At 54.6% G+C, this 21,180-nt stretch overlaps 9 protein-coding genes across 9 annotated transcripts; 6 read left to right on the top strand and 3 right to left on the bottom strand.

Annotated features, from left to right (window-relative positions):
- Positions 1 to 101: 101 nt before the first annotated feature.
- Positions 102 to 2,955, top strand: BAUCODRAFT_104191 (uncharacterized protein; the record flags this gene model as incomplete). The annotated part of the gene is made up of 2 exons (XM_007676004.1): positions 102 to 160; positions 222 to 2,955. 2 exons carry the CDS (start codon positions 102 to 104, stop codon positions 2,953 to 2,955), a joined length of 2,793 nt encoding a protein of 930 aa, XP_007674194.1.
- A 1,049-nt stretch (positions 2,956 to 4,004) lies between these two features.
- Positions 4,005 to 5,505, top strand: BAUCODRAFT_573541 (uncharacterized protein; the record flags this gene model as incomplete). Its single annotated transcript, XM_007676003.1, has 2 exons — positions 4,005 to 4,737; positions 4,831 to 5,505. 2 exons carry the CDS (start codon positions 4,005 to 4,007, stop codon positions 5,028 to 5,030), a joined length of 933 nt encoding a protein of 310 aa, XP_007674193.1. The 3' UTR covers positions 5,031 to 5,505.
- Positions 5,506 to 5,564: 59 nt separating this feature from the next.
- On the bottom strand, positions 5,565 to 5,867 carry BAUCODRAFT_50498 (uncharacterized protein; the record flags this gene model as incomplete). Its single annotated transcript, XM_007675469.1, has 2 exons — positions 5,565 to 5,723; positions 5,775 to 5,867. Coding segments are annotated over 2 exons (252 nt in total), but the record flags the coding sequence as incomplete, so codon positions are not given.
- Positions 5,868 to 6,328: 461 nt separating this feature from the next.
- Positions 6,329 to 6,703, top strand: BAUCODRAFT_120536 (uncharacterized protein; the record flags this gene model as incomplete). Its single annotated transcript, XM_007676002.1, has 1 exon — positions 6,329 to 6,703. One exon carries the CDS (start codon positions 6,329 to 6,331, stop codon positions 6,701 to 6,703), a length of 375 nt encoding a protein of 124 aa, XP_007674192.1.
- A 3,463-nt stretch (positions 6,704 to 10,166) lies between these two features.
- BAUCODRAFT_396363 (carbohydrate-binding module family 21 protein) lies at positions 10,167 to 12,530 on the top strand. The gene is made up of 2 exons (XM_007676001.1): positions 10,167 to 10,353; positions 10,441 to 12,530. Exon 2 carries the CDS (start codon positions 10,531 to 10,533, stop codon positions 12,412 to 12,414), a length of 1,884 nt encoding a protein of 627 aa, XP_007674191.1. The 5' UTR covers positions 10,167 to 10,353; positions 10,441 to 10,530; the 3' UTR covers positions 12,415 to 12,530.
- Positions 12,531 to 13,636: 1,106 nt separating this feature from the next.
- Positions 13,637 to 15,604, top strand: BAUCODRAFT_31586 (uncharacterized protein). The gene has a single exon (XM_007675418.1). It carries the CDS (start codon positions 13,783 to 13,785, stop codon positions 15,370 to 15,372), a length of 1,590 nt encoding a protein of 529 aa, XP_007673608.1. The 5' UTR covers positions 13,637 to 13,782; the 3' UTR covers positions 15,373 to 15,604.
- Positions 15,605 to 17,292: 1,688 nt separating this feature from the next.
- On the top strand, positions 17,293 to 18,175 carry BAUCODRAFT_65315 (uncharacterized protein; the record flags this gene model as incomplete). The annotated part of the gene is made up of 2 exons (XM_007675550.1): positions 17,293 to 17,661; positions 17,714 to 18,175. The coding sequence occupies 2 exons, from the start codon at positions 17,293 to 17,295 to the stop codon at positions 18,173 to 18,175; spliced, it is 831 nt and encodes a 276-aa protein (XP_007673740.1).
- Positions 18,176 to 18,564: 389 nt separating this feature from the next.
- On the bottom strand, positions 18,565 to 18,996 carry BAUCODRAFT_396244 (uncharacterized protein). The gene has a single exon (XM_007676000.1). The coding sequence runs from the start codon at positions 18,945 to 18,947 to the stop codon at positions 18,573 to 18,575; it is 375 nt and encodes a 124-aa protein (XP_007674190.1). The 5' UTR covers positions 18,948 to 18,996; the 3' UTR covers positions 18,565 to 18,572.
- Positions 18,997 to 19,096: 100 nt separating this feature from the next.
- Positions 19,097 to 21,071, bottom strand: BAUCODRAFT_31584 (uncharacterized protein). Its single transcript, XM_007675417.1, has 3 exons — positions 20,142 to 21,071; positions 19,426 to 20,078; positions 19,097 to 19,355 (listed from the first exon to the last, which is right to left on the bottom strand). Exons 1-3 carry the CDS (start codon positions 20,821 to 20,823, stop codon positions 19,254 to 19,256), a joined length of 1,437 nt encoding a protein of 478 aa, XP_007673607.1. The 5' UTR covers positions 20,824 to 21,071; the 3' UTR covers positions 19,097 to 19,253.
- Positions 21,072 to 21,180: the final 109 nt, after the last annotated feature.

The raw sequence follows: 21,180 nt of genomic DNA, 5'->3' as shown, positions 1-21,180 counted from the left end.
AGACACATTCCGGGGAATGCGAGTTGATCTGATGACGAGACCGATGTCTCAGAAACATAGAAGCTGTCCTGGCAATACTTGTCGAACGTACCATACATAGGATGGATCCGTTCACTTTCGCGTGCTCATCCGAACTGAATCTACCACTCGCCGTGAAGGTGTGGGTTTAGCTCACTTAAGTGAAGTCTACAAGCTCCCCTGTACTGACGTAACGTCGATAGTACCCGCCTCGAAGGTTATGAGAAGCCACTGCCATACTCCACGCTGCTCAAGCGGCCAGATCTACGGCACCGTGGGAGCAATCTCAGCCCCAACTCCGAGCTTTATGTGACTGTCCAACCATTTGCGCATTCGAAGCCTCTGACTGTGCCCTCTCAGACGCCATACAAGCACTTTAAGAATGGCCGAGTCTGGAATCAGTGGCTTACGCTGCCTGTCAGCTACAGCACGCTTCCCGCTAACACTCAGCTTGCCATCACTCTCTGGGATCTAAGTCCGATTAATCCTAAAGGCGGAGACCGGAACCACCACATCCCTTTCGGAGGCACGACAATACCACTGTTCAACGAGGAAGCTACGCTCAGGACAGGCCGGCAGAAATGCCGGATCTGGCGGCACAAAGCTGCGGATGGCTTCTCCGACACGACCACGCCATGGCAGGAGCGCAAAGGTCGGCTTCGAAAAGGGTTAGACGAGCCTACTGTAGTCGTTGATGAAAAGCAGAGTCGGCGTGAGGCTGAGCTCGATCGGCTTGTAGGCTTAATGAAGCAGCAGGAAATGGGCGAAATTCCAGAGTCTAAGTGGCTCGATAGCATGGTGTTCAGGCAGATTGAAAAGCTTGAGCGTCAATCTGTACGCGATACTCTGCGGCCAAAGCAGCCAATCCAACCCAATGGTACAGCGATCAAGCCAAGCGAAGACGGCGAGCCGAAAGTGACGCTATGCGCTGAAGGCGATCCAGATCATATTGACGGTGCCTTCTTCTTGTACATCGAACTTCCACGCTTTGACCACCCAATCGTCTTTACAGACCACGAATATCCGCCTCCGCCCGCCTCGAGCATCCATTTGCCTCTGTTACCAAACGCCTCCGGGGTCAACTTCAAGCCGCCACCTGAAGTACACTTCGGCCCTGGCATAAATTCTGACGCCGCCAACACTAGCGATACAGACGGTGGAGGCAGGCTCATCCGCATTTACGACCCCGAAGTGGGCTACGCTGACAACCCTGCCGAGACGAAGCATCGCCGCCTCATTCGGGGCCAGCGGAATGCGCTTGATCGCGACCTCAAGCCGAATCCGAAGATGCGCGACTTCCTGAATCGCGTAATGCTTTACGGACCGACGGTAGAGTTGAGCGACAAGGAGAAGGATGAGGTGTGGCGGTTTCGGCATCATCTGACACGAGACAAGAGAGCTTTAACCAAGCTTGTCAAGTCTGTCAATTGGAACGAGCAAGCTGAGAGCCGTCAAGCCATTGCTCTGCTACCCAAATGGGCGGAGATTGACGTAGATGATGCGCTCGAACTGCTCGGTCCAAGCGTGCAGAATCCAGCAGTGCGCGCCTACGCGGTCGACCGTCTCCGCAAGGCCGATGACGAGGAACTCTTACTGTACCTGCTGCAACTAGTACAAGCGCTCAAGTTTGAGCCGCAGCATACAAGGGACGATGAGACGGACTCGTCGCTCGCTTCCTTTGTCATTGCTCGATCTGCGGGCAACCTTAAGCTTGGCAACTTCCTCTACTGGTATCTCATGGTCGAGCTCGACGACGAAGCACCTACGCACTCTGCGGAGAACAAGAAGCTGTTCGCTCGTGTCAGCTTCGACTTCATGAAAGAACTCGAGGCGACGCCGCAGGGCCAAGCTCGACGGAAAGTGCTTCTCCGACAGGGTGAGTTGATTACAGTGCTCAGCAAGATTAGCAAAGACATTCGCAGTTCACGCGGCGACCGTATTCGGAAGATCGAGCAGCTCAAGAAGATGCTCGCTGACCCAAAGAACGAGCTCCTTGACTTCGATCCGCCTTTACCGCTTCCATTGGACCCAGATGTGAAGATCACCGGTGTAATACCAGAAGAAGGCAATGTCTTCAAATCCTCTCTATTGCCGCTTTACCTCAGCTTCACCACCTCCACCAACTCCGCGTACGGCGTGATCTTCAAGACTGGCGACGACCTTCGGCAAGACCAACTCGTCATCCAAATCATCGCTCTAATGGACAGGCTTCTACTGAAGGAGAACCTCGACTTGAAACTGACACCTTACCGTATTCTCGCCACTTCCACTCTGGCAGGCGCCGTGCAATTCGTCCCATCCACCGCCGTCTCCGCCATACTCAACAACTCCAAATACAAGGGCTCTATACTCGGCTACCTTCGTTTCCACAACCCTGCTTCGTCTGACACACCCTCGGTTCTCGGGGTACGGAAAGAGGTGATGGACACGTACGTCAAGTCCGTGGCTGGATACTGCGTCATCACCTATCTTCTAGGCGTCGGGGACCGTCACCTGGACAACTTGCTCATGACACCCGATGGACACTTCTTCCACATCGATTTCGGTTATATTCTAGGTCGGGACCCGAAGCCCATGGCCCCGCTTATGAAACTGAGCAAAGAAATGGTGGAAGGGATGGGCGGCGTGGCTGCAGGCACCGAGTCGCAGTTTGAAGCCTTCCGACAGTACTGCTTCACGGCTTACACTACGCTACGACGCAGCTCGAATCTGATACTCAATCTGTTTGCGTTGATGCAGGAGGCCAATATTCCCGGGCTGGCGATCATGGGAGCTGGCGATGCGGCTGTTAGGAAGGTGGAAGAGAGGTTTAAGCTGGATGTTAGTGAGGACGAGGCATTAGGGTTCTTTGCACAGCTGATTGAGAGGGAGATGGGCGCTTGGGCACCGGTGTTGATTGACCGTCTGCATGGACTGGCTCAGGGGTGGAGGGCATGATGAACATTGTGGGTCAGTATGAATGGTTATTGTCGCCAGTCGTACTGTACTCGGCGACCTATTTGCATATAGACTCTACTGCCTTCTCGGTTGCCTTCAAATCGAGATCTCCAAGGCCTCGGTCGAGGAAGTCCTAAGCGATTGCAGTATTGATCAGGCGATCCAACGAAGTCGATGGAAACTTCTAAGCTGTACTGTCTCCAACACCTAACACGTTACTGACAGCGAGTTTTGACAGCTGCAGCACTCCTCCTTGACGGCTGCCTTCCTGTGCAGCCAGACCAATTCACTGCGGCTCGTTGTCTTCACCAGGTCACGACGTTCATACATCGGCTACCGAAGGAAAACCGGCCTGTTTGAGCGCTTGTTGGCGTCTATAGATTGGAAGAAGATTCCTGTAACTGTATCATACAGTATCGGTCTCGCGACGAAGAACGGACAACAGCAAGGTTTCGAGTTATATTCGTATTGTAAACGGTATGTAAAGTACGTAGTCGTGGTGGTTTTGGAGAGAAGACCTGCGCCACTTTCCGCGTCATCCCACCCCGGCACAAAAGGTCGACGATATCGAGGTTGACACAAAAAGCCGCTCCATATAGGCCCACATTACCGACATTGTGCAGTACATATGCAGAGTTTCAGGTCCCTGCCGGACCTAGGTTGAAAACAGATCGTGTAGTCGCGTTGTTCCAGAAAGCGAAGGATGGAAAGCGAAAATAACCGCATCTTTGGAAGCAGACGAAGAGGCAAAAGTTCTCACTATGGAGCAGCAGAAGCGCCTCATCGATCAAGTCAAGAACAATTGGCGCACGCATGATATCCAGCTTCCGGACGATGATATGGAAACGAGCACGCATGAGCTCCGCCTCCGCGAAGTTGAAGACGAAGACGGCTGTTTTAGCCGCACTCGCAACGCTTCGCGGTACCACCGAACGCGCAAGGTGTGTGGCATCTTAGCCGCGCTAAGCTTGCTACTCATACTGGTGAATGGCTGGTACTCCAAGTCCAAGCGGGAGCATGCGGCTCTACTTGACGGAGGCTCCACAACGATGCAAAGAAACGGCACCTACGGCCTGGCTCAAGCTGGGGACTTCGACGGCACCCGCTTTCGTGGTCTTGCTCCAAGTCTTCTGCCGGGCGGTGTATCTGATCCTAATGGTGAGCGCCGGCTTGTCTTCGTGGGAGACATCCATGGCTGCAAGGGGGAGCTATCGGCTCTGTTGAGGGCAGTCGGCTTCGATACACGAAGAGACCATCTCATCGCTACCGGTGATGTGGTATCGAAAGGACCCGACAGCCTCGGCGTGTTGGACTTACTCATCCAGCTGGGCGCAGAAAGCGTGCGCGGCAACCATGAGGATCGTCTGCTCGAAACTTACAAAACCCTGCGGAAGTCTTCAGAGACGCTACCTGACACTGCTTCTCAAGTTGAGTCGGCGGCCACCACAAGTCATGGCTACCACAAAGACGCAGTTCTACTCAGGCAGATGAAGCCGGCACATCTTAAGTACTTGCGTGAAATGCCGCTGATGCTGCGCATACCCTCACTGCCGCAGGTAGCAGCCTCGACCAGCGAATATGTCAACCACGCGGTCCTTGTTGCTCACGCTGGCATAGTACCCCACGTATCTTTGGAAAGACAAGACCCATACTTTGTGATGAATATGCGCACAATCGATCGCGAGACGCACCTTCCTTGCTCTCAGCCAGTTGAGGGGCCTAAAGATACAAAGGTTAGATGGTTCATACTGTGGGACACGTACCAAACCCGCCTTCTCAATGGTGCCTCTTTGAAGGACTCTCCCAGCAACGCTTACTCGCGGGAACTCGATGCATCGACAGTCCCTTCATACCGAGGATCCTCCGGCTGGCAAGCGAACAACATCAACGTACCACTGGTCGAGCCGATGGTCGTGGTCTATGGGCATGACAGCAAGCAGGGTTTGCAGCTCCATCAGTGGAGTCGAGGGCTAGACTCAGCTTGTGTGGCTGGAGGGCGGTTGACAGCCATGGTTTTGGACGCGAAAGGGAAGGAGGACATGTTTTCCGTACCTTGCCAAGAGTATAAAGTATAGAAATACTGGCCTGCTGTTTGAACGTGTTCTGAGCGAGGCGTTAGTGGTATACAATCATGAGTATCTTCCACAAAGACTGTATATATATACATCGTAGACTTGAAACACGCTAAGATAGAGGACCTTTATGCCGCTATTCTACGACTTCCAGCCAACTCGCTTGGGGCTGCACAGAGTGAATGTGGCCTTTCGGTGTTTGAATGAACACAGGTTCCACGGCCGTTGCTCTTGTACGGCAGTAGGCACTCCCGCTTGCTGCAGCCAGGGTGCCGTTTCGCGGCGAGTCTTGTCTTGCCACCATCGTGCCTTGACTCTATCATTCAACCGGAAACTTGAAGAGCCTGCAGGGTATGCTTACGAACTCGCTGTCACGGCATATCGGAGGGGCAGTGCGGTCGCCGCCACATGTTGGCAGGAGTGACCCAGTTATGTATACACTCCTCCCTTACCCAGCTCACTTGCGAGCCGCACCGAGTCCAATGTTACCCCATCTTCGAGAGCAATTCACTTCTTAACAGTACCAGCAGATTACGGCGCCTTGGTCTTTAACTGGACTCCATGCCAGTTCTTGATCTCCTCGCCAAGGATTTTGTTGACCAGCCGGTGCTGCTTGATAACAGGCAGGCCCTTGAAGCTCTCAGACACAATGTCTAAAGCGTACATCGAACCACAACCGCCGGAAATGTCTTGCACCTGTGCGTGATATGAGCATGGGACATTGAAGGCGTTCATGGAGAATGGTACCTCGAGCTTCGTGGGCTTGAGCTCTTGCTTGACAGTATCAAATATCTTGCGCTCTCGCTCGTCTAGGTAGTCCGGTGGTTCTACCGCTGCGCTCTCCGTTACATACTGTCGCTTAGCCGAGGAATACCCAAGAGCTGGCCTTGGGAAGTAGGTCGACCTCCCCGTGCGAGTAACACATCTTGGTGCTGATGAAGCATTACACGCAATTCTCAGGCTTTGCGATACTCTCACTGGAATATGTAAGGAAGAAGACATTGTGATGCCTATAATGCTCTGACCCCGACAATTGTGATGCCGTACATACCTCGACTGACTCGCGCTGGTTTCGGTGGCGTCAGCGACGACGGCAGCAGCCAGCAGAGCCGCATCAAGCCGCCCGGCCATAGAGAAACCGTACTCCGACTGATGATCTTTTACTGATGAGCAACGTCGCTTACAAACTCTCAACGTGCTCAGACAGGCCTAGAACCCAGGAACAGACGGCGACGATCTTCCGTACCAAAGTACGCATGTACCTGGATGTACCTCCGATGTCTCTTTAGCACCCTCACGGTATGCCAAATATCGTCAAGGTCCACTTGGCTCCTCCGGACATTGCAACCCCACGGTGTACATTACGCCCCACAGCGGCCAGCCAGCGATCCACCTCAGTCTCCTCAGTGTATGGTTCTACCTCAGGCGCCAGCGACGACGTTGGGCCTAACGCCAGTAGATGCAGGTACGTATCGGCTCGATCTTCGCGAGCACGTCTTCAAGCCGTCTATCGCGCTTCCCTGCATGCACTCAGCCGCCAACGCGACTGCTATTTTGCGGTTTCGCGAGACCCTGATCCCCATCTGCCGTGCGCGATCCCCAACTATACCCTGCGTCGCAGCGGGTCGTTGAACGGTTTCACATGCTCGTGCTACGACCCTGCAGAACGCCGCTGAGCAGTGTCGAGCCGGTAAGGTTAAAGAATCGCTCACCGCATCAATTTACCCTTCGTGGAACTCGCGATGGCTTGAGGGCTAGTATTCGATTGACAATGCCAAACGGTCGTTACTGGCAGTTTTATGCTCCACCGCTGCATATCGTCTTCTTTCGAGACCTAGCGTCGTTCGCTCAATCATGCCAAGCGTCCAGACATGGGGTTGTGTCCAAGACACTGCACTCCACACGAGGTCGCGGTCAAAGTACGCGTGTCTGAACACGACAAAGACGTTGTTGCCGATCGCGGTAGTGCTTGCAGGTTGGGCACCTGTCGTAAACTCACCGGACGTCCTCCCAAGCTCTACATGACACGCGTGGGAACATTAAGCATCCCAACCATTAGCCACCTGCGCAATCGAGCTCTTGAGTGCGTGAACTAATCGGCCATGCTGGCAGTTTGCCAAACGTCGAGAGATGCCAACTGCGACGTCATTGCCGTCATCGAAGATCAAACACCAGATCAACCACGACATGTGTTGCGCTGGAACCCTCTGGAAAGGAATCTGCAGCAGAGACCAGAGGGTCAGACTGATTGTTGGGCGCCTGGGCTGACGAACAGTAATCGGTCCGAACAGCGGAGGAAGCTGCATATCATCGTCTCGATATAATGGCTGCTGTGCTTACAAAGATTGGATGTGAACAATCGTCAATAGCAGCAGTCGATCCTCACGTCAACGACGATCTGCTCATGGTCAACAACAAGCTGTTGAAAAGCAGTATACATGTTCATCACTCATTGGGGGTGTTGAGGTGTCGGACACCGCAGGCCTGCCGCTACACTGCACGGACGCCGTGTACTGGGACTTAACCCTTCGTGACGCGACGCGATCTCGTACATCAGTGACATGGTCCTATTTCTTCTCACAGAAGGATGTCATTGAGTTCGCTTGCAAGCCGCTCTCAACAGTCACTATCGATTCATACTCGTTCTAGGTGGGCACTGCTACTGTGTGTGGAGTCTCCAGATCCACTGGTACCTCATCACAACAACAGGTAGGATTTTGCGGAGGCGGTGGGGTCTGTAGTTGCAGCTTGTGGAGCATTCGCCAGCTCTTGTGTACTGGATACTTTGATACACAAATGTCTAGACGTGAATGGCCAGGTGCAGGGCGGCGGGGCGAAAGCGGCGGTGCATTACCCCTCGTAAACACAACAAAAGCTCTATGGTAAAGCGTAAAGAGGTAGAACCGTGTCCTACTACGGGTATGCCACCGAGTCTGAGTGCAATACCCGCTAGCTGCATCGCGCAACCTGCAGGTCACTCCTGGCCGTGGTCTGGCTTAATGCAATGGAGACACTTGACAAGGCCTATGTAATCGAAATACGCGTTTGTAGAGAAGGCAGTATATACTAAAATTCCCTCAACAAGCCTCGGCGCTCACATATAGACTGGTTGAGTGTAGGACGATGGACTAACACGGCGTTAGACCACATTAGCCGCACTTTCGCACATTCCTACTAGCAGAGGTCTTGGTGTGCTGGTTGACTACACCTTAGGTATGTCGCTGTTCGACCTGGGATGTGTTGCTACGTAGATGTGGCAAAGCGGAGAACAACAGTGCAGCTTGGCTGCCACGTTGCGTGGCGCGTAGCACCTTCCCCTCTGAGACGGTAGCATAAAGTCACTGTACCATATACTCCTCTTTCTCGCCTCGCGCCGCGGGCCAAGCGTCGGACAGCATAACCAATATTGACCGGACTTGGCAGCGTATACTATCGTGTACTTCTGCAATCTGTAACCCTCTGGAACTTCAAATATGTCTGTCTTTCGGAGTGGGTTACCTCGCCGAGGTGGGCTGACGAAGGAGGAAGGGCACTTGGATGTACTGTAGGTAGATACGTTGGCACCAAGCCTGCGGTACTAACAAGGCTTCCGGGACTGCCGGATGCAAGAAAGCAGCCAATAACGGGCTTCCGGTTCATATCGAGACTCCCAAGATTTCGCGCTGCGGGAAGCCGGCACTCAATCTTGGTCTCTCGCGTGGCAGCCAGCTTCTTCAGGACAAGTCGCCCATGGTAACCGGTTGCATCGATGATTCTTCAAGAGGAGTAAATCACGTAAGCAAATCGTGACAGCAACATCCGACTTCGGATCTTGGCAGTTTGGCGCGTGAGCATGACATGGACAGTCGAAAGGGAGGGCCAGCCCAAGGGGGGCAATGAAAGACGTGACACGTTCCGCTCGGCGCGATAACACCTGCGGGTCGATAACATCACGCAAAGACGAGTTGGGTATGTACCGGGATAAGTAGTTTATTTCAAACAGCGGACCTCGCCGACGATGCCGAAGACAGAATGGGAGGTTTGGGTCGGCCCCAGAATGGATCAAGTTTCCCGTTGTGGGCTTTCAGAACCACCCACTTCTCCAAGTGAACATAGGTACCTTCTCCGCGCTGGAGAGCGTCGCGGATGCAAGCGCAAAATTTTCATGGTTGCAAGGTATTTTGGAGGATGCAGAAGAACGGTACCTCAGTGCCGCGCGGCGGAGATTGCAGCCAATCAATTGCACTCGCCAGCTTCCAAGTTTGTAGACCGCTTACTGGCTGCACGTCGCCCCACGAAAGCGTTACCGTCAAGCGAGTATTGACGTCTTGACTCGGCCAAGACAAGCGAAATGCATTGTGCGAGAGTGCACAGTATGGCGTGAGTGACGCAGCGTGGGATCGCTCGACGGTTGCGACTGCTCCCACCATCAGCTGGCGTGCCGGTCGTCAGCGTGAAGAGAAAACTTCGTCAACGCTCTGGTGAGCTGGTTCTTCCGTGCCAAGAGATTTCCTGTGGTTCGCTCGAACAAAGCTTGGTCTCGTCTAGCTCCAGTGGCGCATTCGCGCTTTGTTCACGCTTCCTCGTTGGAGTTAGCCCGCGAAAGATACATCATCGATGTACCATTTCTGGCGTTGCGTGAAAACAGGAAGTCAATGATGATGGCATTTGCGAGACCGTGGTCAGATAGACGAGCGGGTCGAGCATGTTCAATGTGAGCCTGTTTCAGGTGAGCATGGAAGTGGGAATGCTCAGTGCAGGGCAAGGTGTCAGGACCGGAGGTTTATGTACGGTAGATCTCGCAGAACAGAGTGTGGCGGACGGCGGAGATAGCTTAGTGGTAACTCTGAAGTACCTTGGTCGGGGGTGGGATGCTAGTTAGCGGGTGTACGCTGCATCTCTTCTCAACAGCGCTTCGCTGTGCCCGCAGTGCTTCAACCCTCTCTCCACGCCCAACATTCTAGGCCACATTCCCTCACCACTCCAGTGCCGTGTGGGTGAGAAAGGGTCGTGTTTGCGTTATCGCTCCTAATTTTGTTGGTTGGAGCAGGCGCTGAGTGGCTTCTCGCGGATTACTTTCGCGTGCACACGCCCACCTCGGCCTTCACCACAGCAGGCGCAATTGGGCTTCTTTCTTGGCCTTGCCTTCCACCTTCATTACCGCAGTGAGAGTGTGCGATTAGTCTATCCCCGACTATTCAGCACCTTGCACTTGCGTGGCCGGCTTTGAATAGCTGTGCTCGGCTTCAACCTGTTTCTGGACTTCATTGTCCTCGATCCTAACAGGCCGCCATTCTTCTCAGCGTCACTGTGTTTGGGCGCTGCTACTTGCTTGCGGTATCTTTCTGTAAGTCACACCACCACATCATTATCTACCATAACGGAGTCTGTATGGTAGTCTCGAACAAAGGCTGACAGCTTTTCACGCGACAAGGTGTTAATACTTCGTGCGCCGGCTTGATGCGGAAGCGAGCATAGACTCGCCCATACCTATCCTACTGGCACCTCTTTGTCCGCCGACAACATGCCTTACACCCCGCCATCACAACAATCCCCAGCTTCATCAAAGACGAGCAGTCCGGCCATCAGCCGGTCGTCATCATACAGCGAAGATGTGCCGCGATCGCCGGTGACGGGTAGGCCTCAGCCCCCGCGATCACACTCGGCTTCATATCTACACAAGCACAGGCGTTCGCCGTCCTTCACATCACAGGCGGCAGAAGCACCGCCTACGCCTACGGCAGAAGGACCTGACGCCCCGTCTGAGATGACCGACTATGCACGTAGCAGCAGCGTCCGGCAATCTCCGCCTCCAGTCAACAACTTGATAATACCCACCGGCATGGTTATTTCACCACCGGATTCCTCGGAGAATTCTGATGGAGACGACCCTGCGAATGATCAGCGAGGCAGAGAGCTGGAGAAAAGCTGGGACCAGCTTAAGGAGGCGGTCCATGCTATCAACCAGAAGCGCGAAGGCTCGCCCAATAGTGCCGGAGTCCCGCTACAGGAGACTGTATCAGAGCCTGTCTCGCAGATAGTCTCCCCAACGGCCCTGACGCCTGAGGCACGCAAGATCGCGCATTCAAGATCAACCACCGAGACTGCTATTGTAATACCAAGAACGCCAACCTTCGAGTCGCCGGCGCAAACATCCGACGATAGTGACGAGGACCAAGGTCCGCTCTCGAAGCCTTCACTGGTGCGAAAAAAGTCTGGTGAGCTAGTGAAGCCAGCTCTGAGACCGTCGTCCCGGCGGCGTTATTCGAGCATGCCGGGTACTCCGACGTACTCGAAGTCGGTTCACTTCAATGACAGCGACAACCAAACGAGGCACTTCCTGCAGGTCGACAAGCCCATGGCCGTCAGCGCCGGTTCTTCTCCCGTTGAGACATACGAGAGTGAATCCGAGTTTCCTTTTGACGGCGAAGGCGAAACCGTAGACGAACGTGATATCAAGCTTGCCAACTTCCCAGTGGATACCTTCGAAAGGAGGTCTAAGCCAGTGCGAGTGGAGCGCATCTTCCTGTCCCCGGACAAGCAGACACTCATCGGTGTGTGCGCTGTTCAAAACATCCATTTCCATAAGCAGGTTGTCGTCCGCTTCACTCTCGATTACTGGAAGACCACATCCGAGGTCGGCGCTGAGTTCAACAACGACCCACGCAGCCCGCCCACTGACGGCTGCGACCGCTTCAACTTCCACATCAAGCTGTCGGATCAGGCTAACATTGATAACAAAACACTGTTGCTATGCGTGCGGTATAACGTTGGCGGTCAAGAATACTGGGATAATAATGACAACACTAACTACCAAATCGACTTCACCAAGACCGTGGCGGCTAAGAAGCCCAGCAAGCCTACCGTGACAATGAGTCCGCTCGGTGCCCGGCCAGTCAGCGCCATTCCTCGAAGCCGACATACTCCTCCCACGTCACGTGGTCGCCAAGAGTCCGTCGACGACGACTTTGCTCGACTCGACACGAGTCCGGCTTACCACTTCGGTGTTGCGGACAAAGTGCTTGGCGAGTCTCCAGTCGCCATCAAAATGAAGCCCCGTAGCAAGCGTGGCAGCGTCTTCACTGCCGCTCCCGTCGCCACTAATGGTCTTGGTGGTCGATACGACTTTGGCGCCTCACTATCGGCCGCTTTGTCAAACGCACAAGATAAGCTTGGGCGCCAGAGTGGCCTCATGTTACCCCGGCCAGGCCAGGTGAAGCCAACAGAGAGCAGCGGCAGCTACTTTGGGCCGCTTGACCGCAAGGAGGGCCCAGCCAAGACCGACGAGCGGCCAGACGCCCTGACTACCGACAGGCCTGCAATGGGATCGGACCAGTACAGAGACTTGGTCCAGAAGTTCTGCTACGTAGGTTCAGCCAACAGAAGCCCTCCCTCCGCCAAGGCTTAGAAGGCCGGACGAACGAAGAGCTGACCAATATGATGGCAGTTCACGCCTGCTGCCGGAAAGGCCGTTGGCTCACCGCCACCTGCAAACGCTGCTAAACCCACTGTCTCCAAGACTGATGGTGCCAATGACAGCGGGTCGGCCACTGCCGCCTCCTCCTCAGGCCAGACATCAGGCACCAGCTCGCCCTCAACGCTGCTTGATGGCAATAATGACCGCACGACACAGGTCACCATGAGCCCGTTCATCTCTCGTTCTGGCTCGCCAGCACCGTCTGCTGGCCACTTTGGCGGCCGTGCTTCGCCCATGGGCTTCGGTTACCCGTATCATACAAATACCCGCGACGGCTACCTCACCGACTCCCCCGCACCTACGGCGATTCACGGCTGAGCGAGCCTACTATCGATCGCTTTCCTCTTCCACATCACACCTTGGACCGAAGCACGCATTGACGTCGCTTACGATCACGGTATTATGATATACGACGGCGGTACCTGCTTTCGCGTGCTCCAATGTCCCCACTGAAACCCGCCAAGGCCAAGCGAAGGATTTAGCCACTGCATATCCTGATGGTCTCTGGCTAGCTCACACGGCCGGGAGAGACACGCACTTGTCTTACTGCTACTTTGTGTGCGATTGCGTTATTGCAGGGCGTTTTCTGGAAATAGAGGGTGGCAAACGGTTTTCTGGGGTATGCGTGCCCGGTGCTGCACGTTGGTTTGACTGGCGTTTCTGTGTGGTGTGAAAAGTTGACTGCTGTCGAGATTTCTTTAGGCAGACGACGCCATATGCTTCTTCATAGCATACGTTGCAGCCGTGGAGATAGGCCCGCTCGACTCAACACTTGGGCTTTGTGGATGGCTTGTGCATAGTCGGCCGTTGGGACCTGAGACTCGATTGATATGGGGTTGAAGCTGAGATCGACGTTTCTTGATAGTGGATTCGTTGTACTAGCTGATGTTGCCTGTCGCTGCGCGGCTTGGTGAATCACGGCCGAGTAGATACCAGTTCAACGAGAGTGTCTCTACGTTTCCGCTGCTCGCGTGTCCCATGCAGTCGACTGCACCTCGGCCTGCATAATGTATGTAGGCTGCCTCATGGGAAGCCACCACCGCCACACCCTCTCCACCTCCACAACCTTTATGATTCCGTGCGTCTGGAGTAGATCTTCACTCCGCTTTCTGCGGTGCATCCTACACCGACATCGGCACAATCCGTCGACGGTCACGGATACCGGCACGAGGGTAGGTCTGGCATTCTATGTTTCATATAAGCACTCAATATCCGTAAGAAGCAATTCGTGCTCACTTCCTCGGCATCTACTACCTTTCCAAGTCGAATCCCGAGATCTTGATGGAGTAGAATACCGCAATGCAGCAAACTAAACTTCTAGAGCAGCCCTGGGATGTGGTTGTCGTTGGTTCAGGCGCAGCAGCACTTTCTTCTGCCATATCTGCCGCAGAATCAAGCAATCCATCACCCCGAGTCCTGCTTGTGGACAAAGCTCCGGAGACCTGGGCAGGCGGCAACGGCTACTTCACCGCAGGCGCATACCGCACACGGCACAATGGCCTTGAAGACATCCTGCCTATGGTTTCCAACGTACCTGACGGGTTGAGAGGCAAGATTGACCTCCCGGCGTACACAGCAGATGATTTCAGTAACGACCTACAACGAGTGACCGGTGGCCGAAGTAGCAAACACCTAAGCGACTACCTTGTAAGGGAGAGTTTGGACGTGGTGAAATGGCTCAAGGGTCACGGTGTTGACTGGTGGCTCAGCTTCAGACGGCAGGCTTACGAAGTAGACGGCCGGTGGGTGTTTTGGGGTGGCCTGCACTTGACGGTGAAGGATGGTGGCAAAGGGTTGATTAAGAACTTGACCGATGCCGCGAAGCAGAGGGGTTGCACTATATTGCACGACACTTCGACCACCAAGCTACTAACCAACAATAAGGGCGGCGTGTATGGTATCGAGGTAGAGAGGGCAGCAAGGAAGTATCAACTCAAGGCTCCTAGCATTATACTATGTGCTGGTGGCTTCGAAGCGAACCCAGAGCTGCGGAAACGCTATCTCGGTCCTGGGTGGGAGCGAGCGCATACGCGAGGGACCCCGTACAATCGTGGTGACATGCTATCCGCCGCCATCGCCATCGGCGCGAAGACGGTGGGTGACTTCAGCTCTGGAGGCTGCCATAGTGTAGCGTGGGACGCTTATTCGCCGAAGGACGGTGGCGACCGGGAAAAGACGAATGAATTCACGAAGTCTGGGTATCCACTTGGACTGATGCTTAACGCAGAAGGCAGACGCTTTGTTGACGAAGGGGTGGACTTGCGCAATTACACCTATGCGAAATTTGGACGCGCGATTCTGGAGCAGCCGAATGGCATTGCGTTTCAGATTTGGGACAAAGATGGCCAAGCGTGGCTGAGAGACGAGGAGTATAGGGACGAAATCGTGCATAAGATCCGTGCGGACAGCATCGAGGAGCTCGCAAGGAAGTGTGCTGACGAAGGCCTTGCGGGTTCGGAACAGTTCGTCAAGACGGTGGAGGAGTACAATGCAGCCGTTGCCGCGCACAGAGAGGAGCACCCGGACGCAAAGCTAAATCCGGCAGTGAGAGACGGCCTCTCCACGCACTCATCGAAGAAGTCGCTCCCTCTGGCGAAGTCGAACTGGGCAATACCGGTTGTCAGACCGCCTTTCCTAGCTGTCAAAGTCACTTCGGGCATTACGTTCACATTCGGTGGACTTGCTATCAATCCGGAGAATGCTGCTGTGTTGCGTGAGGATGGATCGGAGATTGAGGGCTTGTTCTGCGCTGGTGAGATGGTCGGTGGGCTGTTCTATGGAAACTACCCGGGCGGCAGTGGTCTAACAGCTGGTGCCGTGTTTGGCAGAAGGGCTGGTCGGGCCGCAGCTGAGAGAGCGAAGGGCACGCGTAGGCTGGAGAAGTTATGAGCTGCGATGCTTGAAGCATGTTCTTCTCACGGCTCGCTCTGACTGTTTGTCTGTGTAACCATTGGGTAGGCATTATCGAAGCACACACCAAAAAGCTTTGGGTATCTGCCGCTCATCAGTATCAGGAAGTTCTGATGTTGCCCTCGCGCTCCGAAGTCGGCTAGGCCTTTTAGCGCTGGTTCACGCGGAAGGGCAGCTTGCCGTCCGGAAGCTTGCAATGTCTCGCGAGCCGTTACTCTAGCAGAGGTCTGCAGTGAAGTAAGACAATAGACATTGTGCGATGCATGAAGGAGTCATTGTGGCTTGCAGTTGACAACGTGTGTGCGATCCAGCTTGTCTCGTGCACGAGGGTACAGAGGACGACGGCTTCCGCTGTGATTGGCTGAGGCCTGCAATCTCCGTGCGCTGAGAGTGCACAAGCCACTGCCGCCGAACTGGACCACCTCCCGTCGCTGGGCGGAGGTCAAGCTTGAGTGACCGAATCTAATCACTACACAGACCGCACGCGTCTGCGTATACCATTACTTACTTCACCCCTTCCCTCTCAGGCATCTCGACGGGTTGCGCCTACCGACGCATTGGGGCTGTGCGTTAACACGAAGACATATTCGCACGTCAAGCGCGAGCGCGCACAGCGCACAGTTACTGAGCGTTCCCTCCCCAAACCGCGGCCAGCAGCAATCTACACACCACACCATACACCACGGCGGCCCTTGTGCCTACCACATACCATCCCACACGTTTGCCGACGTCATTGCGCACCACATTCGCTGCGGCGGGCGCTAAATTGACCGTGAGCAGCGGAAAAGTCGGTAAGCCAATGCTTGGTCGGCATTGAGCGCATCTCATGAGTACTTCGAGCGCACCGCCCGTTACAGGAGGGCTACAAGGTAAGTTGCAATGGCGTTGCGGCAGGTGGATCGCGGCACAAGAGCGGACAGGCGGACAGGCGTAGCTTTTGAGTGTGTTAGTTTGATGCATCCAGCGGCAGTGCAAGGGGCAGCTTGGGTGTCAGAAGTGAAATGTCATTGACTGTGGTTTTGCATAGGTCCATCATCAACGTCACAAACACTGAACCCGCCTTTGCGAACCTCGTCACGTGAGCCTGCGCTAAACGAAGAAGCCAGCAGCGCGCAGCTGCCCGACCAAAGCAGAGCACAGGATGCGGCTTTGGGCCCGGCAAACAACGCACTCGGTGCTTCGGACCCGGTAGCGGATACGGCAGAGAATCAGCGAAGAGGCTCGAAGCGTACCCGAGCTGAAGCTGCGAATACACCGAACGCTCAGACGAGCAACGCGACTGACGTCAAGCCAACAATGCCAACAGCAGCTGGCACGACTCAGCCGACTTCGCAACCAAAGCCGAAGAAGAGGTCCGGCCTCATGGCCTTGTTATGCTGCAGTTCTGCGTCTGACCGAGAGGACGTCGAGATGCAGGACCAAGCGCCGAAACCGGTTAACAAGCCTCAAACACAGCGCGTGCCGCAGCAAGTCTCCCCACGACAGCAGCCGGACGTCGCTGTGCCCAATGTGGGCGCAAACGACATCAGAGAAACATCTAACGAGAAGGCGCCGCAGTTACCGCCCGTCGGTATAGAGCAAGTGGCAAAGCCGCAGACATCGGAAAGGCTACCGCCTGGTGATTCTTCGCTTGACAAACCTGTACCAGCGCTTCCCATGAATTCATTCACTACACACGCCAATCCAGAGATTCAACCGCTTTCAGATGCCAAACAATCATCGGCGCCAATCGAGCCGATTACTGGACTGCCATTGAACGCGTCGCTCCCTAATATGACAACTGAGAACAACCCTCATCAGCAGTTTCAACCGTCCACGCCAGTCGTGCCGCAAACCCAAGAGGAGCAGCTTATTTCGGATCAGACCCCGCATCAGCGGGCAACGGACGAAGACATTGAGATGGGGGAGGCCAATTCGCCGTCGGTGCCACTAACCGGAGGTGAGGCTGCGGCACTTGCCGGTGTCGGAGCCGGAGCCGTGGGCACAGGCTTGCTTGCACATGAGCAACAGCAGAGTAGCGAGCAGCGAAGGGAGCAAGAACTACCGACCACCCTTCCGCCACCGCCAGGACCTCCGCCGCAAGCAGAACAGTCACAGCCAGAAGCGGAGAAAGATTATCACGGTACGCTACCGAGCCACCAGACGGTCAACTCTATTGCGCCTATCGAGGACAAGAAGTGGCTTCTACCGCCACTGCGACAGGATCTGCGTGGACGCAAATGCCTTGTACTGGACTTGGATGAGACTCTAGTGCACAGTAGCTTCAAGGTATAACTAGTACCGGCTGGTTTGCAGCACACAGAACGCTGACGCAACGCAGATCTTACATCAAGCAGACTTCACCATACCCGTCGAGATCGAAGGCCAATACCACAACGTATACGTCATCAAACGGCCAGGTGCCGACGCCTTCCTCAAGCGTGTGGGCGAGATATACGAAGTCGTGGTCTTCACGGCCTCCGTGTCCAAGTACGGTGATCCTGTGCTCGACAATCTCGACATCCATCATGCGGTCCATCACCGGCTGTTCCGTGAGAGCTGCTTCAACCACCAAGGCAACTACGTCAAGGATCTGAGCATGATGGGCCGCGACCTGCGAGACACGATCATCATCGACAATTCACCGACGAGCTACATCTTCCACCCACAGCACGCTCTGCCTATCAGTAGCTGGTTCAGCGATGCGCATGACAACGAGCTGCTCGACCTGATACCCGTACTGGAAGACCTTGCCGGGCCGCAGGTGAGCGACGTCAGTCTCGTGCTGGATGTTGCTCTATAGCATTGGCCATCCTAATGCTTTTCACGGCGGCGACTCTATCTTCGAGCGCGGATAGCGTCTGTACAGTGATGTACTATTCTTGATGATGGCACGCGATATTACTGCGACCACTGAGATACCCACTTCGTTTCTGGACTACGAGCTTTAGATTGTAAAGTTTACCGTTGACTCAGCATGGTTCGAATCGCCTGGAGGCAGAAGGCGAGGAGATGTCAGCGGAGAATATGGCGTACCGGTACCGGCTTGTATATGTTATCGTCCGTCAACGAACCACCACAAGATCAGAGACTGAGCTCCGGGTTCTCGCCCGGCCCCCAATCATCGATTACTCCGAGTACTGAGCATCTTCGACCAAAATACTACTCCCACGTGGCGTACTGAGCGAGCGCTTCTGACATTATTTGAGTGCATGGGCTGGGCTAGTGCATTCACATCCGCGAGCAAAAGCAGCAAAGGCAGAATTTTTCTTTGTTAGAGTATCTGTGTTCTTAAGCGACATTGCGTTCATATCAGGCGGTCGGTGAGAAGATACCACCGTTCTGAGCGAAAACTGCGCGTATTGGATTACGGCGCAGACGTGCTCGGACCGAACGTGTAGCGGGCGGGTAGCGAATGCAGTAGCCTTGGAAGTGAGATGCGAGTGGGTGAAAGGGAGCACTATATCGTTGTTGTCAAGCGTGTGAGCAGTGTAAGAGGGCAGAGCGCAAGGCGGGTGGAAGGTGATTGTGGAGCTGGCTGGCATAGCTTTAGTATAATTTGTAGTCTCACCCATGACTCAAGGCCGATATCTCATAGTAGCATTTCAACTCAACGTGTACAGGATAGACGTAGATGAGAGAGCCTTCAGGACTTTCCAACACGGGAAGAGCGTGCCGCCGCACCAACTCAACATGGTATCGTTGAGTCCGCCGTGCCCAAAGTGAACTGGCTTACTGTGATCGAAGTGCACGTGGTAACGAGCGCAAGATCAGGAGACTAGAGAGCATAGGTCATCCTTGCATCAGAGTGCCGATCCGCGACTACTCAGTCTGTCGCGACGGTTCTACAACAGTACTATCAAATAGAAACGAGCTCTACATCACCACTCCGCCTTCATCCCACTGTGACCGTCCGCGCTCCCTTGAAGCCGTGTGAACACGCCCGGTTCGCACTCCGCCCAGACGGGCAGGCAGAGTGGTATCTGTGGGCAGGGAAACAATGTTGTTAGCTAACGTCACAGGTAATGCAGAAAGATGTCCAAGTCGACTCACAAAAACTTCGTCCAAATCCTGTTGCAACCCAGGCCAACCAACATCTCTGCAAACCACCTTCTCCAATCTCGGCACATTCCGCTCCGAGATTCGGAAAGTCGCCAGCTGAGCAGTAAGACTCTGATAAATACTCACCAACTCGGACCAGCAATCCTGCATGTCTGCCTTTCCAATCCTTGCAGGGTCATCCAGAATTTTCGATCCCAATGAAGGCGCGAGCTGCAGATCCAGCTCCTGCAGTTGCGGCAGAAGATCCCGTAACTGCAGATGTGTCGCGAAGGGGAAGATGGCAATGTACGAAAGTTTCCTTAGTCCCGCTAAAGGAGCGTCTGAGATTCGACGCATATCCGCGCCGTAGGTGGGTCGCGGCGTGAAGCAGTCAAGGATGCTGTAGATGAGTGAAGGTGGGCCGCGCTCAAAGTATTCGTATGTACCGTAGGCTTTCAGGAAGCAACCTTCGTTAACCGTAAGGTGGTGCCAGGGGCGGAGCTTGAGGATGCTCGAGGGTGCAATGCCTGGAAAGCGGCGGACGGAGGAGTTGAGCTGCTTGTAGTCGACCGCTTGACCCAGCAAAGGCGAGGAACTGCGAGAATGACCGCTGTCTAGACGCAAGTCGAGAATGTGGAAACTCATGTCGCTGAAAGCCCACTCGTCTGGTTGTTTGGTTAGCGGTCTGGCGGATGTATTGGCAACCTTTTGGACCACTAGTAGCTTACCGAAAGTGTTGATTGCACAGTTCGTCAACCTTGCCATATCCGTCGGAGGTGCCACGATGACCACCCGTGACAAGTCCAACACAGACAGAAGATGCTGCCAAAAGGCCGCGGCTGCACGGTAACACCAATCAGATTCCAAATCAGCAGTCACACTTTCCGGTGTGACGGAACACATGCTGTCCGTTGACAACACGAAGCTTTGGATATCCGTATCCAGTGCGTTGCGCTTAATGAACCGGAGGAAGTCGTTAAGGCTATGATAGAAGCGGGACAACCAGCGGAGCGACTGGTGATCGAAAGAGTCATGAGCCGCAGTGCACTCTTCGGCCATCTCAACATGGTACTGGTCGACATTGCTCAATTCTGTGCTTAACTTTACCGATCCTATTGGACCACGAACGGTGCCACTGTTGCAGACCCGGCAGTCGGCCCATTGTCGCCGTGGCGAGGTGTCAAGACGGAGGCAAGCATGTTGGAAGAGTAGTGGAAGCGTTAGACGTCGCCATCGCTTTGAAAGCAGGGACACTTCCTTAAGTGTCTGGTTATCGGAGATGGTTAGTTGCAGTGACGGCTCTTCTCGGATCTTGGTCTCTGATGGCGGCGCTGCATCGAGGTAGTGGAGGATCTGAACCAGGAGCTCTTCTGGTAGGCTTCCAATCAACGAGATCTTTGAAGACGACATTGTTGCCATGATCAGCCTTTACGAGCAAGCTGTTGGTGTTGCCAATCAGCGAGTCGTTGCTCACGTGCGACTCGGGTCACTGTCGTCGTTGCGCGATGCACGGACCAGCCACTTGAGTTCGGCCCGTGTTGCCGCAAATCCAATCGCGAACTCTCCATGTGGACAGCATGCGGTATGGAGACTCTTCAACCAACCCTACCCAGAGGCGACAAGCCGCGACATGTACGAAGTAAGCGGAGAATGGTCAGACCCAGTGTCCGTTGCCATATCCCGGGCCTGGAAAAGCCATCACTCGGCTCACCTCAGACCACACGTCACAGAAGCCATGAGTGGGGTTGGAGGCCCTAAGTGGCCTCG

This window comes from Baudoinia panamericana (assembly GCF_000338955.1).
Source record: "Baudoinia panamericana UAMH 10762 unplaced genomic scaffold BAUCOscaffold_3, whole genome shotgun sequence".
NCBI lineage: Eukaryota > Fungi > Ascomycota > Dothideomycetes > Mycosphaerellales > Teratosphaeriaceae > Baudoinia > Baudoinia panamericana.
The sequence above is the reverse complement of the archived record's forward strand: the minus strand, read 5'-3'. Positions and strand labels throughout refer to the sequence as shown.

Bases quoted from the DNA above. Each gene is read 5' to 3' on its own strand.
- BAUCODRAFT_396363 (XM_007676001.1), top strand. From the start codon at position 10,531: ATGCCTTACACCCCGCCATCACAACAATCCCCAGCTTCATCAAAGACG.
- BAUCODRAFT_31586 (XM_007675418.1), top strand. From the start codon at position 13,783: ATGCAGCAAACTAAACTTCTAGAGCAGCCCTGGGATGTGGTTGTCGTT.
- BAUCODRAFT_396244 (XM_007676000.1), bottom strand. From the start codon at position 18,947: ATGGGTGAGACTACAAATTATACTAAAGCTATGCCAGCCAGCTCCACA.
- BAUCODRAFT_31584 (XM_007675417.1), bottom strand. From the start codon at position 20,823: ATGTCGTCTTCAAAGATCTCGTTGATTGGAAGCCTACCAGAAGAGCTC. The intron at 20,079-20,141 runs GTAAGCTACTAG...CCAAACAACCAG, and splicing joins CTGTGCAATCAACACTTTCG to ACGAGTGGGCTTTCAGCGAC. The intron at 19,356-19,425 runs GTGAGTCGACTT...CCCTGCCCACAG, and splicing joins AGGATTTGGACGAAGTTTTT to ATACCACTCTGCCTGCCCGT.